At 34.6% G+C, this 18590-nt stretch overlaps 3 protein-coding genes across 3 annotated transcripts; all 3 read right to left on the reverse strand.

Moving 5' to 3' along the window:
- Window positions 1-4335: 4335 nt before the first annotated feature.
- LOC108839699 (uncharacterized) lies at window positions 4336-5559 on the reverse strand. The gene has a single exon (XM_018612478.2). The coding sequence runs from the start codon at window positions 5367-5369 to the stop codon at window positions 4635-4637; it is 735 nt and encodes a 244-aa protein (XP_018467980.2). The 5' UTR covers window positions 5370-5559; the 3' UTR covers window positions 4336-4634.
- A 2056-nt stretch (window positions 5560-7615) lies between these two features.
- Window positions 7616-10824, reverse strand: LOC108843356 (uncharacterized). The gene is made up of 10 exons (XM_018616538.2): window positions 10459-10824; window positions 10303-10386; window positions 10124-10216; window positions 9760-10010; window positions 9594-9682; window positions 9413-9516; window positions 9212-9308; window positions 9067-9142; window positions 8866-8980; window positions 7616-8789 (listed from the first exon to the last, which is right to left on the reverse strand). The coding sequence occupies exons 1-10, from the start codon at window positions 10724-10726 to the stop codon at window positions 7768-7770; spliced, it is 2199 nt and encodes a 732-aa protein (XP_018472040.1). The 5' UTR covers window positions 10727-10824; the 3' UTR covers window positions 7616-7767.
- Window positions 10825-11562: 738 nt separating this feature from the next.
- LOC108840942 (cytokinin hydroxylase) lies at window positions 11563-14578 on the reverse strand. The gene is given in 4 exon segments (XM_056995675.1): window positions 11563-12167; window positions 12738-13364; window positions 13791-14020; window positions 14248-14578. Coding segments are annotated over 4 exon segments (1590 nt in total). The 5' UTR covers window positions 14555-14578; the 3' UTR covers window positions 11563-11741.
- Between the last annotated feature and the right edge of the window lie 4012 nt (window positions 14579-18590).

Consider the following 18590-nt stretch of genomic DNA (forward strand, 5'->3'; position numbering starts at 1 on the left):
ACGTTGGGATTAGTTAATAGACATATCGTGGAAGTTGGCGTTAAAATTCTTAAGTATGGGACAATCGAGTGGATATTGAGCCTTAGTAGTTGTAAGGCGTATGGGCTGTTAATTTCAAAAATTAAAGTGGGTTTTTGGCGTGGTAGGAATTTCGTTGGGGTTTATCTTTATATAAAAGAAGTTCTTGATGATTTTATCTTACAATTACAAAAGTTATGACATGTTTATCATGAATATATGTATTAAAATAATGCGGTATGCATTTTAGTGATTAGTGGCCCTAGAGTTTCTAACAGGTGATGTGGCTAGAGTTTTTAATAACCCGTGGAGGTTTGAAGACAATTTTGTTTTAGGGAGAATTTGGAGAGAGTAATAGAAGAGACTGGCATTCAATGCGTTAGACGATTGGAAGGTTATTGGTCGTCTGAGCTTCAACTTAATTCACGGTCAATTGTATGTTGTAGGTATGTAATTGTTGGGTTTGTGGGGTTCATTGATTCATTGGTACGTGTTAGACTTGTTCAAAGCCCTTGCTAGTTATTTGTCAGAATGTTTAGTTATTTGTTTTGGTCCTAATGATCAGAAGGAATGTCTGCATGTTTTTTTTGCTAACTGGAATGTATGTATGTTAATATGACATACCAAAGTACATGATAACTAATCTATAAAATACAATTATGTGACAAAATTTATAATACAAATATTTCTGTTGCTGGCAAATTTTTTTTTTCTCAGCAACCGACGTTTGAATATATCTCAAGAAGAATTTACAAATATAATAATATGCTGTTGTCATGGTTTAGCAGTTTCATCTACCACTATTTTTGAATGTAAAAAAGTAATCAAATAAGAATTTGGTCACAGGGACTGCTTTGTGTATCAAACATCACTCATTTATTTTTTAAGATTTATTTTTTTCGATTTTGTGTAGTCTTTCACCAAATAAACACTGCTCCATCATTTACATCATCATATTTATACATCGGAAAACTGTAAAATTAAAAAAAGAAAAAAAAAAGAAAACTGTAAAATATATTCATCTAACATTAAAATATATGCATCATTTACATCATCATATTGAGAAGAAGAGTACATGATGAACCATCAATTTTTTTTGGTAATACTAAAAGATAACTTTATTAAAATAACATTTATTTTAATTAGTCGGATTTAGGAATGTTATAAAACTACTGTGTTTTATTAAAATAACCGCATGTATATGCATAAGCTATCCACCTAGCCACAATACGCATGACACAATCCTCTCTGAAAAGAAAACATTCGACTTATGACTTGTTGGATAAGAGACATTGGCTTTCTCTGCAAACAGGACAAATGACTCATGGAAGTGGACAAGTAACAACTGTTTCTAACACAGTAGGACTTATCACTGAGTTTGCCAGAAGTAGCATAATCAGGAACCAAGTACCTGCAACAAAGAAATATAATAAAAAATCATAAGTCAATAGATGTTTATGGTTTGCAAGGTTAAATGTAGTAAGAGCACGTACTCGAATGTTCCCATAACGCGAATAGAAACATGAGAATCAGCGTCCACAGCAGACAGCAGACCGGGTGAGCCCAAAATCTGCTACCTGATGAACAATTCTCAACATTATGATATATAGTCCTTTGTAGAATTCTCTACAAGTTTTCAGAGTACGTACCTTTGCCTCAAAGGTATCGTCAACGAGAATATTCGCCGCCTTGATATCACGATGCATTATTTTGGGCTTACCTGGATAATCAAAAGAAACAAAATAAATCACTGAACGCAACAGAAAAATATTTGGACCCAAAGACAAGTAAAAATGATTACAGTCTTAGTGCAAGTAGGATAACCCTTTTGCCAGTGCCGGTCAAACATGTTTAGATGTGTTAAGCAAATTTTTAACAACAAAATATCACACTAAGTTTTTAGCTAATTCAACTCAATTAATAGTTACTAAAGATATTATAAAATTAATTGTATAGCAATATTTGTTAATATTATCACCCAATTTTTCACCAAAATCAATCATAATTTACTAAAATCAATCGTTAATACAAAATTTCACATTTAAAAATAATATTTTACTTCAGTTTTAAATAATTTTTACTTATATTTTCTTAAATTTTACTTATATTTTCTTAATTTTTACTTATATTTTTATATGATTTTATTAAAGTTGATATGTAAACATAATTTATATTTATTTTCATAATAATAATAATATTTGTAAAACATTAGTTTTTATATAATTTTATTAATAAATATGTTACATAGATAATGAAAAACAATATATACTATTATTTAAGAAGTAAATTTGCTGATTTGTCATGCTCTCCATAATTTTAAATTTAGTCATATTTTATGCTCACTTACTAATTTTAATAATAAATAAACTTAATGATCTATCTAAATAAATTAGTTTTCATTATATTTTAATATTATTTTGAAGTATAATTTTATTATCATATTATTTTTATTCTAACAAATGATATAAAGTTTTGTAAAATTAATTTTATAGCTATAGTTATATATATATATATATATATATACATATATATGTCTAATTACTTAATTTAAAATCTGATTTATTGTTTAGTGTTTATAATTTAGGATATATCAAAGGGTTTCGCATTTACCCAAGATTTTAGGGTTTAGTGTTTAGTATTTACGGTTTAGTTTTTAGTGATGGCGTTAAAAATTTATTTTAAAAATTCTTTTTTTACAACTACTACAATTTTTTTTATGTTTACCTTTTAATTTTAAAAGAATTATATAACTTGACAAAATTTTATTATTATTTTTAAATTCTAAATAAAGAATAACAAAATACTAATGTTTGGTGAACCTAAAATTTCTTCCTAATCTTGGTGAACCAGAATATAACTCATATATATGTATATAGTGATTAGGACATTTACAATTTAGGGTATTAGTATAATATTATTTCACAGTCGTAATTAGTAAATAAAATCTTGTAGGAATATAGTTTCACTATAAAAAAAATTCTCTTAGACATATAGTGCAAGTATTTACATACCCCGAAAATAAAAATTATCAGAACTATTATTGGATAAATAAGAATATTTTTTCAAAAAATATTTCCAATTTTTTAGTTGATAGTAAGAATATTTAAAACAATGATATCGCCAATAGTTAAAATTTTCAAAATTTATTTTGTTACAATATCTGGTACTTATACGTTTTCAAAACTTTTAGAATATCTAAATATATAGTAGATGATAGGCATGTGCATTTTATCCAATACTGAACCCTTACCCAAATCCTATCTGAAAAATCCGAACTGAAATAGCAAAATATCCAAACATATATTGATTTAGCAGAGATTGAATATCCAAATCCAAATGGGTGATACCCGAACCGAATAGATATCCGAACATATGTACACATAATCTTATATTACAAGTTTACTTCTTTCATTTTATTTAAAATATTTATATTAGTGTTATACATACTTTAAGATCATATATATAATTACGTACAAAATTATTTTTTACTCACTTAAAATGCATATTAAACTTTTTTGTTTCATACATTAACAAAAATTACATCCAAAATTTAAACACAATAACCAAATTAGTGTTTTTATCTATACAATGTTATCGCCAAATCTATTAATCATTCAATCTAATAAAAAAATCAAAATTTTAATGGAAAAGCATATGTAAATATTTTCTTAATAATATCAAAATATGATAATTTATTAATTTTTAAAAATCATTATTTTAAAAAATTGTATTTTTAGTTTAGGAAGGAAAAATAGACTTAATTATACAATATAACATATTGATCAAAATTTATAGATTTGAATTCATCTAATTTATTGGATAAATTGAAATACTGAAATGAAAAATAGTATTAGAAATCAAAAAAAATTATTTTATAGAAAAGGTAAACAATAATACATCTTATTCGTTACCAAGACAATAACAAACCATGAAGGAAAAAAGACAATAACATGACACGGTGAGATGGTGAAAAAGGTAATGAGAATGGCTTTTAACTAAAGTACACACGAATAAATAAGTTTAGATTTGGTTTGCAGTTGTCGTAAGAGCAACTTCTGTACTGATGTAGTTAGGAACTTCGGAATATTCTTGTTACAGCTCCTACGTATAATGTTACATTGATATCACTGATAATGAGTTGTGACATAATATTCTATTTTGTTTACAGTATCAAATAAATATTTTACCAGAAATGTTTGAAATGAGATGGTGAATGTATTAATCATTGGTCTAAACTAGGCTAAAGGTTTTGGTATGCAATTCTACATTATCACACTTTTGTTCTTTATAGCTGATCAACCTTTTTTGGCGTCTAGCTGATGTTAAATGAAACTCCATTAATAACATAAAATACATAAACTGAATTAGCATCAATATACGATAAAAAGAGGAAAGAAACACATCCAGATCACGATTATTAACGAACCGGACTGATTAAACAAAAAGACAACAAAAAGCTGCCAAGATCTAAACCGGGTTCTAATTAACTCCATGCTGGAGCCGTAATACTGTACTTTTTTTCTGAAAGCTCTCAGGAGATAACCAAAGACATTGAACCGGACAAATTAAACCGAAAATGATAACGCTACAAACGCTATGATTGATCTAAACCGGAATCAAACCTCTTTGCTGAAACCGTAATACCTCTCGAAAGCTCTCGGTAGATAAACCGGGATCAGAACACCAAAGAGATTAAACGACCAAATCCCCAAGTTCACCGCCGCCAAAACTTTCCCGGCGTACATCCGCCGCACAGAAACCGTCCCCTTCCCACCACCATACTCCGGAGTCTCCCTCGAGAACTCGTTCACAATCCACTCCACGAGCGTTAGGATCCTCCTAGCGTTGTAAACGACCGGCACGAGGATCTTAGCCGGGGCAGAGAAGCCGCACGTGGCGGCTACTCCCTCCATGAGAACCTGACTCGCCAAAAGGAACACGTGCGGCGCAGCGGCGCTCACACCGCGTCTATCGTCCTCTAGGAAGCCTTGGAAGATGTAGCAGACGGGGATCAAGAGCCCCGCGATCCCCGCGGAAGCTACGTAGAGACGGAAGATCTTGTTCGCGGGGCTCGTGAGAGGAGCGTCGCGGTTTGGATTCTTGTGGGGAGGGAAGATTAGTTTGGAGGGGAAGAAGAAGAAGTAGATGAAGGTGAGGAGTGTGAATAAGAAATCTTCGGTTGCGACGAGACCAGTTGCGGAGAGGACGAGGATTACTGCGAGGATGATTAGTTGTTGGAACGAGAAGAGTCTGGCGGATTTTGTTGAGGTTTCTCCGGTGGTGGCGTGATGATGTTCTTTTTCTTTGGGTGAGGCGATGTCGTTGTAAGTCGGACCAACACCTCCAGACATGGTTTTGAGTTCTGTAATAATATTTTCTCTGAGACTGAGAGAAGATGCTTTTTTGTTTTCCTCGGGATATCGTGATGAGAAAAAATTTGGGTGGAGAGGAGAGATAGAAAAGAGTGAATCAAGAGCGGACACGTGGCGGATGAAAGAAGCTTTGAATGGAAGAGGTTTAGAGATATTGAGGATTCACTGAAAAAGTGTTTTTGTGATGTTGCTTAAGCTAGGGGTGGATAAAATACATCCGTAAGTTCTGATCGGGTTATTCGGTTCTAATTTCGAATTTTATGCCCATGCCTAAGTTTTGATTCAATTTATTTCATTTTGAATTTCAAAATCTGGATGTCCATTATTTTGAAAAAGAAAACAACTAATAACTATATAATACACATAAAATTGAATCAAATCACAAATATTTTAGTTATTAAATTTCGATACAATTTTTTTAAAAGACAATGAATTCAATGGAATAAAATGCAATATTATATTGTGATTAATAAATATTGCACTAAACATTCTTTTATATTTTTAAAAGACAATAAATTCAATAATAAGATCCATCCTAGCCATAATAAGACATGTAAAGCTTAAGCTTTAGGCCACACATATATTTGATATTTCTAGGGCCACAAAATATAATTTGTGCATGTTATCTTAATGATCATAAGTCTTTATTTTAATATTTTCTTACATGAATTTATCACTTATAGCCACGTTTATTTCATTTTTGATCATTAACATAACATGTACAAATTATCTTACTTTGACAGTGTACCCGAATATTAAACCTAGTATATTGGTTATATATTTTGTTATTTTACATCACTTTTTTCTTGACAATATACTAATCTCTTTCAATTTTTTATAAATATTTTAAAATTAAATGTTTTTGCTAATATTAAAGACCAAAACTGTAATACTATGTTAGCTAAATTATATTTATTAATAAGTTAACCAAAATTAGATATGCTTCGATACTCAAGATGTCAGTACTTTAGGACATACTGCAAGTATATCATCTCGCTGGTTCAAGATCCGAAAACATGGCTAAACTTATCAATCGAATTGACGAAAATAGCATCTCTATAAAGAATATTTCAGGACTTCATGATTACACATATCCCAAAACCGAATAGTAAATTCTTTAGCCAAGATTACACAAATTTTTTATAGACATTTAGATTTTGTTACTTCTTCTATTCCAATTTAGATTAGCAGACTATTTCGAGTTAGAATAATAAAATAACTCTTTTGATGCAAAAATGGCTTATGTTTTTATTTGGTCTTACTATCTTGTGTAAATTTTAATATACCTAATATTTATCAATAATTTTAATAATAACTCTTACAGTTTTCAAACTCCATTTCAAAATTAAAGATAGGAGGACAAATTTCAAATTTGTTTTTTGTCTTTTTTTTCTTAAATTACATATTTGACTATGTTTAGAAGATAAATATCATTTATAAGATTTTAGAAAATAATCAAGTAAGACAATTATTCTGTGTATTCTTATTTTGACTATAAATCTATAAAGAAATAAATTGATAACTGCCATTTTCATCTTTGACCAAAAGATACTGTATACATATGCTTGAGCTACTATATATATAACTCTTAACAAAGTTTCTTTATAAAATAAAATTATAAAATGGGCATCCCCATGAAACCTTTAGTTACTACTCCTCCCGTTTCTTAAAGAGTGTCGTTGTGACATTTTTCACACAGATTAAAAAAGTTGTTGAAATATATGTAAGTTGTAATTAATTATACCTCTTTGACCAATAGTATTTTAGATAAATATAATTATTTATAAAATCAATGCAGTTTGCAATTAATTTTCAACTGAAAGTTAGTATAATTTACATTGGAATTGTAAAGTAACACTCTTTGTGTAACAAGAAATGAACTTAAAGTGACACTTATTATGAAACAGAGGGAGTATCATCTTTATCATATCTTTTGTTCTTTCTCGTACAACTGCTGATGGTCTAGGTACTTGTGTTATTTTCTTTAATATTGAATATAATTATGTTTCCATTATAATATATGTACATATTGGTTTAATAAATTATCTATATTATATGTACAGGTCAAAGACAAAATCGCCCGAAAATAATATGCTCTCTAAAAGAAGGACATTGCACTGTAGGGGGAGGGGACAAAATTTGCAATAGAATTTGTGAAGACATGCATTATGAATTTGGCTCATGTACTTTTTCGTTGGGATGTTGTTGTTATAATCCTAAAGATATGAGTCCAAAATGAGATCTTCTAATCAAATCTAAAAGTAACATTATTGTTTTCATATATTTTGAATATCTGTATCTCATCAAATACATGATGAAACAAATATACTTTATCAAATGGCACGGCGGTACGATCACGCCGTTAAACAAACTCAACCTACTTTGACTTGAGTTTCCATACTTTATCCTTAAACTCTTCCACTGCCTCCTTAGCTCTCATCACAGAGACATCTCTGATCTCACCAATCTTCAAGCTCGTTTGTTTCCTCAACTCTTCAGCTCTTGACTTGGTTTTCATTTTCACTTCTTCGGCTTTGTTGCTCATCCCATGAACTTGTTTTCTCAAATCTGATATCAAAAGACTTATCTTCTCTATGATCGAGTAGATAACATCTCTAGATTTGTCTCTTACATCTTGCGCCATCTTCTTGAGCTTAGCAACCACGTTTTCACCTCTGTCCACGGTCCCTTCGACGGAAAATTGCTTCCCCGCGTTCAACCACGCAGACTCGGTTGTTCTTGTCTGTTCGTGGAGGTCTCTGTCAACAATCACTTTCAAGCCATACTTCTCCCAACGTCCTCTAGCTTCTTCCAGCACTTTTGCTTGCTCTGTTGCTCTTCTCGCTTCATCCTCTGCCCAGTTCCTGGCTACGGATAGAGCGTTCCTCTCAGCTTCAAGCTCGTTCTGCAACCGCAGTATCTCTTGGTTCTCATCCTCCACTTGCTTTTGAAGTCTTTCAAACCTCTCCTTCTCAAACGACATCGCTGTCTTGTTATCCACAAGGCTCTGGAGCTGTTCCTCGAGCTCGTTTCGTAACCTCGCGAGAGACTCCATCTCTGTTTCGATCGACGTGCGTTCTCTCTCCAACGCAAGTGTCTCCTCTTCGTTCTCAGCTCTAAGCCTAGCCAGCTCCGTCTTCGCTTCTTCAGCCAGTTTCGCCACCGCGTCTACCATTTCTTTTTCTCTTAAAAGCTCTTTCTCAAAGCTAGCGTTGATATCCTTCTCCACCTGAGCAACCACCGCGTTGTGTGCGGAGACCACGTTTTCAGCCATAGCCTCTGCTTGGATACGAGCTAGCTCCTCGCTAACAGCTTCGCAAGCTTCTTCACCAGTTGCAAGAGACACAGCTGTTTGGGCTTTTGTAACTGCTTTACACGGCTGAAACAATCTGGTACGCCCTAAGAGGAAGAACACACGCCTTTTTTTCAAAAACTGAACTTGTATGATTTTTTTACTTATAAGAATCTAACTCACCGAAGGCAAGTGCTGTTATTCCATTTTCTCCAGCAGATAAGTCGGCTATAAGGGCAGGCCATGCTTCTGGGTTTATTTTATCAATGTCAAGAAAGCCAGAAAGTTGGTACAACTTCTGAAATAAAAAGAAGTGAAGTGAGTTGTGTAAGGTTTATAGGACTCTCCAGTGAGTAAAATGTGGCAAATGAATAGAGAAAGGACCTTGCTATCAGCTTCTGGGAGCTGTCGAAATTCCAAAGCCATCTTCCAGCTCAAAAGATCCTGACGTGAAAGAGGACTGTAAAAGGAGAAAAAAAGAGAAATGAGATGAGTGGATATGCTTGAATGAAACCAGTAGCATATCTACCTTTCTGGTGAGAACTTAAAGGGACTGCTCTCAGTCACAGCAGAAGGCGTGTTGTGGTTAGAGAGTTTGCTTGAGATAATACCTGCCTCTGCCAAACCTATACTATCCAATTGAAAATGAAGAAAATAAGATTAATCCATAACACCTTACAAGCATCATCAATGTTATTATAATAATAAAAAAGTAAGTTCCATGGATCACCTTGAATGAATGGAAAATCAGGATCTTCAGGTGTGATATCATCAAATGCAAGTTCAGTAACATTCTCTATGTACATAGCACGATACACTTTCGATGCTGAGTTCCTGTAACCCATGAAGGTGTTTTTCACAAAAAGTTAGGCTTCAAGGAGAGAGAGAATAATTAGATTTAGTTAACCTACCTGGATAGAACATTGCTTGCAGAAACCAACCAACGAGCAAATTCACGGCGTGTACATAAATCATAAGGCCGAGCATCAGATTCAATAACCTACAAAATTGTAATATCAGTTCTTAACAAACATCAGAAAGTTCACAATATTTTAAAAGGTCAAAAGAAGAAGGTACCTTTAAAGCTTGTAAAGCTGCAAACATTTGAGTTTGAACAGGGTCCACAACTGTTGGAAAGATAGGACTCAAGGGGTTTACTAGTGGAACCGTACAAGGAGCAGGTATTCCTGTATAACAGCGGGGTTGTTTCTTTTCCTCGTCTGTATCTAATCCATCAAACTCTTCCTGTGATGTGTATCTCTTAGCTTTGCTTGTAGACACGGGTTTTGACTCCACATCTATCTCATCCCGAGATGAAACTGGTGAACCTACACTAGCATCCATAAAAAAAGGGAACCTTAAAAAAATGCAAGCACAATGACGAGAAAGCTAAGAAGATAATGAAAGCACAATCTAATCAAACATTAGAGCATGTCCATACCTTTATTATAACCCTCCTTGTCATCTCGGTCCATCACATTACCTCTCTCGTGATCACTTGAGCTCTCAGAAACCATCACTTCTACTTTTGGTCCTAACAAGTTTTGTTTCTTCATCAAACAAACAATTGTAACAAGAAGATACTAAAAGAATGAAGAAGGTTTATAGTTGCATGTATACTTAAAACGTTTCGCTTCAAGGATAGAGCCGCGAAAGCTAGCCCAACGAACAGAACCATCCCACCCACTCCACACACCACTCTTCCTAAACAAAAAAAACAATCATTAGGGAAAGTAAAGGCAAAACCTTTAATCAAAGCAGAAACAAAGTCGGTACCTTTATTATACCAATCGCCACCACCGCGAGTCATCTCACCGTCTCCCGAATCATCATCAGCCCACCCGCGAAAACTACGATCCGATTCTGCAGCATTCTTCTTCCGTGCAGCGCATGACACCCTGAGACCGCCGCGACTGAGCTTCGTCATCTTCGCTCTCGCCGGAGCAGCTCCGAAGCTCCTCGTGTAGTTGTTGAGGGCAATCCTGAGCTGGAGAGAGCTTGGCGTCCATGTCGCCGCCATCGTAGTTGTTGATGATGCCATCATTCGAGAGTATGAAATGAACTGATGACGATTTTACATTTTTTTTCTTTTTTTTTTTTGCTTTTGGTTCGATGCTTCGCTTCGTTAACGAGACAGGAAGAAAAGTGATACGAGTCTTTAGTATAATTATTATGGATATAGTCCTTGTATTCTCTACTACTTCCAGTTTGTTATCCTTTATTAATTTTCTTTTTCTTGTCAACTTTGATTTCATTTTTAAATGAAAAGTCCAATGGGCACTACAGATGATTGGGCTATAGCCCGAATTTTCACCATTTTACATTTTTGATAGTATATTAGTTCAACTTAAATTACCCTATTCTAAACTAATTTTATATATATATATATATATGTTTCTATATCTATTGTTATAATAAAAATCTCATATATAATAATTTTATACAAACTTATATTCACTTTTTCTCGAAAATATTTGTTTGTTATCGAATTTTTTATGGAAAAAAATATGCCCAAGGACCCAAAGTCGCTCTGAACCGCTCTAAGGAAGAAGCGTTACAAATAGCTAATTCGATTATCTTGAAGGAATTAACTAAATTTCAGGTGTTTTGTTCTCCATGACTGGCGGATACCATAGGGCCGGATCTAGAGATAACCGGATAAAACATTGGTCTTGATCTCCAAAATTTTTGGAGAGATTTTATATTGATAAAGGTTTTCAAATTGTTAAAAGCAAGATTGTATACATTTTTTAAAGAATGTTTCAGGTCTCTGAAGTCTCAGATCCAACCCTGAATAACATATCTGAAGTCTTCGTCAAAGTACACACAAAAACTAGATAAGAGAGGACTTCTAGATTTTAGTACACAAATTTTCTCATACTAATAATTAAGAGCTTATTTCATGTAGTAGTGAAATTACAGTAGAAATAACGAACGGAACATATATCCAGAAAAAAGAATTCCGACGCACGAAATATTAATAAGAATACACATTTTTATAAAAATACACATGTGAATACGACAAAAAAGAACTCTATGAAATTTGTGCGTTAACGGTTTTAAAGTGGTCGTACGATTAGAGGCAAACCGTAACCGGGTCTAAGAGAGAGCATATACTTGGGCGAATGGCGATAACCGGGTGAAACTGAGATCTCAAACCGGGACAAAACCAACGACAAGACAATCTTGTACTCCATTGTAGTCAAGTTCCGACCAATACACATTCTCCCTCCGAAACCAAAGGGCATAAAACCCATCTTATTCTTACAACCACCATGCAAGTCACCGTCGAATCTCTCCGGCTTAAACTTGTTGACGTCGTCTCCCCACAACTCTGCGTCGTGGTGCATCGCCACCACATCAATCCATATGTTAGTACCGTTTGGAATCACCCGGCCGTTCACTTCAATGTCTTTCCGGGCTTGCCGTTGTGCGTTTGGCGCCGGCGGATATAGACGGAGAACCTCGTTCATTACCCAACTCATCTGCATAAAATGATATGGAAGTTTTATTAGTTTTTCTTTTCATATGATGCAAGTTTTATTCGTTTATGTAGCATAAACTAGGATAAGTGATTCAGTTAAGATCAAAAACGTGATTTAATGAAATTCAAATAGTGATGCGCGTGTCACACGTTTTAGTCATGGATACAAACAAATTGGATACTCATTAATATGGATTGATACTGTCATGATGTGGCTTAGGATTTTTCAGTACAGAGCTGAGGTGGCACGTCTATAATTGGTCAACGCAGTCGTTGACTCATTTTTGATATAGGGAGGCGACGCGCCTATATAGTCACTATTTCAATTGATCCAAAAAAAAGTCACTATTTCAATTTCTTTGTGACCCTTGACCTTGACCACATTGATCAGATGTATACTAATTAAAATTAAAATCTATTAGTATTTTTTGCGAAACCTTAGGCTTATTTTATCTGCTACATAGTATTCTTATCGTGCATTAAATAGTGAAACGTGCCAAATTGCACACTATGTGAACGCGTTAAACTATAGATATGATATAGTGGATATCATGCATAGATAATTAACCACGTGGACTGTTGTATGCTATGTTTGGTAACGTACCTTCTTTAATCCGGCAAGTTTGTTGTACTCGATCTCGGAGTCTCCGATGACTTGTCTTATCTCGTCTCTTAGCGTGTCTTGCCATTCGGGATGCATCGCAAGAAGCATGAACGTCCACGTCAGCGCTAAAGCAGTCGTCTCATGGCCAGCGAAAAAGAAAGTTTTGCATTCGTCTACAAGCTCCGGCGCCGTAAACTTCCCTTTATCGGCCTTAAGCAACATTCCGAGAAGATCGTGGTGGTCGTCTCCTTCCACCACAGATCTCTTTCGCTCGTTTATAATCGACAAAAGAAGACCATCGATCTCTTCACCTAACTTGCTAGCCTTAAGGTTTTGCTTGTAAGCCAAAATGTTGCTAAAGGGTACCCCTACGTAGCGATTCGAGTTGAAGAGGGCAAATTGCATGGCTCTTAGGTTTTTGAGGACTTGAGTTCCATTTTCTCCCTTGACTCCGAAGCTTGTCTTTGCAATAATCTCACCTGCTGTTCCTATGATCTCGTTCTCCATGTCGAATTCGGGATTGCCTGACTTTATTTGCATGGCCCATCGGTCCAACATGTTGGTGGTTGATTCCACCATCATACTTTTCATAGCCTATAATTTTAAGACGATCAATTAAAGTAATGAGAAAAAGGAGAAATATTATAGTACGAAGATTTAATTAATCTGAACGAATCTTAATTGCATGATCTAGTCTTTTCAAGACCATAAAGACTATGGAATTTGTCATGGAAAACGGTGGCTCATGCTTTTTAGGAAAGGACTACGAAGTCTAAATTGTTGAACTAGATTAGTCACCTTATTAACTTTTCTGTCTTTTGGACTCTTACCAATGTAAATGATTTGAAAACTAGTTTAATTTCTAAGACTATGATTAATGAGAGTTTTTAGAAGTGAAGTTCTTAGCGTAATTTAAGAACCGCTTCTTAATTTTTTTCATTGTTAAAGTTAAAAACTAATTTTTAAATTACGCTAAGAATCTAACTTCTATGAACTCTCATTAATCATGCTCAAACATACCTTCAGATTAACATGGGAAAATGCAGGAGTGATGATATGGCGATGACGGGTCCAGTCATCGCCTTCGACCATAACCAAACCGGTACCAAACATTGGCTCTCTGTCTTTCTTGAAAACATTTGGTTTTCCCCAACTCTTCCCCAATACACCTTTCGACATAACACTCAGGAATTCAGGATCCGCCACGTACACGAACGGCTCTATGCCTAGCCAGTACACAAACACTTTCCCTGCGTTAAATATATAACACAACCAATAATCTATGTTAATATTTACATACTGTTATCGAAAAGTGACGTACTAATCTGATTATAGAAATGTTGTTTCAGATACTGGCTTAAGACGAAAATGTTAAACCGTCAGAGTTATATCGAAGACTGATATTAATTCTAAAAACAATTACGGTCCAAATGTCCGCAACTTAAATATGAGAAATGAGAGTTATTATATTATTTACCGTATTGTTGTTGCCAGAGAGCGAAATGTGGAAGCGCGATGGAATGTATGTCATGGTTGATTATGGTGGACGATTTACTCTTCGCCGCCAATACCAAGGCCGGTTTAAGCTTCTTCATGTCATTAAGGTTTCCTAATGGAAAACTAGGAGGTGGACCAGAGAATCCGTTTTCTCCAAGCTTCTTTTGAGCTCGAACGGGCAATATCCAGCAACGCGGAAAGAGCTTCAAGAACATAAGGCTAAGAACTACGATGAAAACATTGGAGAACATGTACCAAAAAGGAGACACGTCAAGAAACAGATCCATCTCGAATATGTATGAATAATAGATATATGGGTATGGTGTATTTATCGTGAAGATATATAAAAAAGTGTATTATCTTGAAGACTGTTTTTATGCGTTTTGGTGCAATATTGTACTCAAAATGTTTGCAGGTGAAACATAGGGATCAACAAAATGAGGTATTTATACATGTTTTCTTGGTCGGACGTAGAAGAATGTCAGACTTGGACCAACGAAACTCTCCTCTCTCTCTTTTAATATATTGTATTGTTGGTGTCTTATTTAATGTTGTTACATAACGTTTCTTTACCATTTTTTGGTCAAACATAATCGGCATCTAGCCTTCCTGTCTTTTTCCTCTCTCTTTTAATATGTTGTATTGTTGTGTGTAGTTTCTTTTTGAAAAAATGGTTAATTGGACCATATTTTTTTTTTAGCTAAATTGTAAATGTCATTGATAACAATGAAAGTTTGATAATATGTTACTGCAAATCTCAAGCACTTCTCAAATCAAAGGAGCAACCAGAGACTACGAGAGTAAAGCCATAAGAAGTGTTTAGTCAGGTCTCACCGAGGTGGCTCCTAACAGGCATCGACGGTGACGGCAGGCTCCCATCCCAGAGCTCCGCTGGAGGAGGACGCTGGCCAACAAAACTCAAGCTTTCTCGGTGTTAGCTAAGGTGTAGACCCGAATTTGACGCCGTTTACATTGAAGCACACATTGCGGTCAAGCGCAGGCGCGGTCGATTTGGCTCCCTATTCGGCTGCGCGACACAATGGTGGGTACATCATCGACTCCAAGACACACAGAAGCTAGAACCGGAGCTTAGGAGGGTGGAATTGACGCATAGAAGAAGCGATTAAACTCATTCAAAGCATGCGGCTCATGGTAGAAGAAAGCTCCACCTTAAAGCAGGTGACATAGTGACTAAGGTTGTCCTCAAGACCTCAGTGAACCACATCGGTAGCAAGAAGGAGTTACCACACTTGAACCAGAGACCGCCATGGTTGAGTCTTTCGAACTAGAGAAAGAGGTCCTCGATGGCTTACCTCATAGCCACCTTTCACTCAAAGAGAGGAGAAGCTCTATGGGGACCCTTGGAGAGACTTGATAGAGGAGCCGACTAGAGCGAGATGTAGAGGCTGGAACGGCGACGGTAGCGACTCGCCTGGTGTCCCGACCGTCTTGGATCTCAAAGTTGACCCAACTTCGAGCGCAACCGGCGACTAACAGGAGACACAAGGGCCGCCCTCAGATATCCGACTATCCGGAGGATAAATCCAACGGATCCAGAGACGTCGAGCAAAGAGGCAAATTGGGTGGAGGTCAACGAAGGGAAGAGGTGGAGATGGATACAGCGGGAGATTCTATGGCCCTCTCGCAGCACCAGATGGCGCCGGAGAGGCTAGGGGAGATCGGCGATTTGGATCGAGAAGATTAGGTTTCGAGAGAAAAATTTTGGGGGCGCGTTGGGTGGACGCGCGTTGTTCCTTGGACCATATTGAAAAATGATTTTTCTCTCCCTTTGTTTTCATCCCAATATGTTTTGTTTTTATAAATACGAAACTAACCCTATCATTAAAAAATAAAATAACTTTAATAACCTCAAATATATTAATAATATTTCTGTTCTTTTAAAAAAATCTGTTAAAAACTAAAAAACTAAGAATCTGCATCTTCTATTTCCTCCATCTTTTCGTAATCTCTCTCTTCACAAAGAAAATAAATCATGAAACCGTTCATATCTATGTTTAGATATAAACCTGATCTGATGAAAAAGAGATATAGAACAAGAACAAAGGAAGACTACCGCTCAATCAGAAAAAATGTTGAATTTAACATAATTCAATGTTTTTTGTAATGGCTTTCATATTAAATTTTCTGGTTTTTTCAAACATACAATGCAACCCGAAAAAATGAAAATAGAATCAGCCAAACACAAAAATCAGCTAACTAAAACCAGAAGAGACAAAAAACCCTAACTGACAGCGAAAAGCAAAAGAGGTGACCAGCCGTCACCGAATGTAATCCGCCGGAACTTTCCTTTGAAGAGGCGCCACGTCGACTGCGGTTTACCGCCTTAATTTTGGACACCGAAGAAAAACACACCGGAAGATGGAGCTACTTAAGTCGGGAAGGTGACGGGAAAAGCAAAGGAGCGCCAAAGCACCACCAGACGCGAAAGCATAGCACTATCGAGAAATGGAAACCTGAAAAGAAAGAAAGAAAACACAGAAAGGTTAGGAAGACCACCAGATTTGGACGGCATCGCCGGTTCCTAACAGGAGCTTGGCTTGACTGAAACCGAAACCCCGCAACCCACTCGCCTCTAACATCCCACGGTCTCGAGCTTCGTCCACCATGCAAGCCAATAGATAAAAACCATCGAAGTTCCAGATCTAGGGCAAACGATCCCTCCACGTCAAGACCCCACCCCAATGGTACCCGAACCACCGCGCCGTCACCAAAAAGCACTTCACCATAATTCAATGTAACTCAACATCAAAAACAAGATAAGTTTAAATAAAACTTGTTAAAAAAAAATTTCTCGATTTTCTCAGATTTTAAAACATATAGAATATACGAAAATATAAAATATATATTCTAAAGGAATAGAAAAAGACAAAATGTTAGAATATATATTCTAAAAGGAAAGAACATAGAGAAAATGTTAGAATTTAAATTCCACCATGTTTAGAACATAGCATACAGGTAAGAACTCGTTGTTTTATCTAGGATATATAATAGGATAAAAAATAGAATACATGTTAACGTTTTCTATATTTTCAAAATGAAGTCAAAAACCTATGATATATATTGTATTTTATAAATAACAAAAACCTTTGGCTTTAACTACGAGATATATATTATATATTTGGATAGATCATAGAGAAGATTTTAAATTACGAATTATCTTATAAAATGTATATAAGATAAGTTTAAACGTTTATTTCATCCTTGTAACAAATGTTATAATATACATTTTAACAAAATTTAGATCAATATATCCAAATTGTTTTTAGATTTCAATTTTTGTATATAAAAAGGTAAAATATTCTCATGATGATATTGCTTTTTCATATTTTCTGATTTATATATAATTTTTAATAATGACCAATTAATGCAGAGATATAAAAAGACAAATATATTTTCATTTTAGTCTGTTTTGCCAATTTTCCATTCCTTTTGTTTGTTGTCTTACTTTCCGGCTTCTTTTTTCAATAACTGAAAGAGATGTGAATGTTTAGATGTATTTAATCCTTAAATGGAAATATAAATATAGTTTACCTGTTCTTTTTGTTTGTCAGCAGAAAATTAGTTGTTTTCTATTTAACCGGACACATTACTTAGTTGACCAAAGAAAACAAAGGATAGAAAAATAATTAGGTTAATCACACATTTTATATATCACTTTAGTGCCCAATGTTTTTGGATTTTTTTGTGCACATGTTATTACGTTTTTGGATTTTATTAAATAAAAGGATAAAACACGAACTAGCTACTTTATTTATGTTATTAGACAAAACTAGCTTTTCACAACATGTTTTGCTCGTTTAATCATTATATTTTCTCACTTTAGTGTTTTATGTTTTGTTTTTCATTGTTTTTAAATTTTGTTTAATTCGCATAAAGATTAGACAACCACAGTAAAAATATAGTATAAATTGAGATTTGTAGGGACACAATATCTTTTCATTTTAACAAAATTAATTAATAACAAGCTAATATCTTTTATATGAAAATGATATTTACCTTTAAATTAATCTTTTGTGATCAAAGTATTCATAATTTCAAACTATTATTAATGCTCTGGATTATTATCACCATAAAAAAAATTCAGTAACCTAAGCTCCTTTGGGTGAAAAACATCATATTACACTTTACACTAACCTGTTAACTATCTAGGTGAAAGTCATCATGTCTATAGGTAATATAAATTATGGCAGCTATATTTTAGCGTGTTGATAAAATTTATACATTAATCATAAAAAGCAGTAATCGCATTTCAAAAGAAAAAATTCGGTGCCGCTTGAAACTACACAATCTATTTTTCTTTTA

This window comes from Raphanus sativus, chromosome 2, assembly GCF_000801105.2.
Source record: "Raphanus sativus cultivar WK10039 chromosome 2, ASM80110v3, whole genome shotgun sequence".
Lineage (NCBI taxonomy): Eukaryota > Viridiplantae > Streptophyta > Magnoliopsida > Brassicales > Brassicaceae > Raphanus > Raphanus sativus.

Excerpts from the sequence above, each read along its gene's own strand:
- LOC108839699 (XM_018612478.2), bottom strand. The coding sequence starts at position 5,369 with ATGTCTGGAGGTGTTGGTCCGACTTACAACGACATCGCCTCACCCAAA.
- LOC108843356 (XM_018616538.2), bottom strand. The coding sequence starts at position 10,726 with ATGATGGCATCATCAACAACTACGATGGCGGCGACATGGACGCCAAGC. Across the intron at positions 10,387-10,458 it reads TGGCGATTGGTATAATAAAG|GAAGAGTGGTGTGTGGAGTG; the intron begins GTACCGACTTTG and ends TTTTTTGTTTAG. Across the intron at positions 10,217-10,302 it reads CTTGAAGCGAAACGTTTTAA|GACCAAAAGTAGAAGTGATG; the intron begins GTATACATGCAA and ends AAAACTTGTTAG.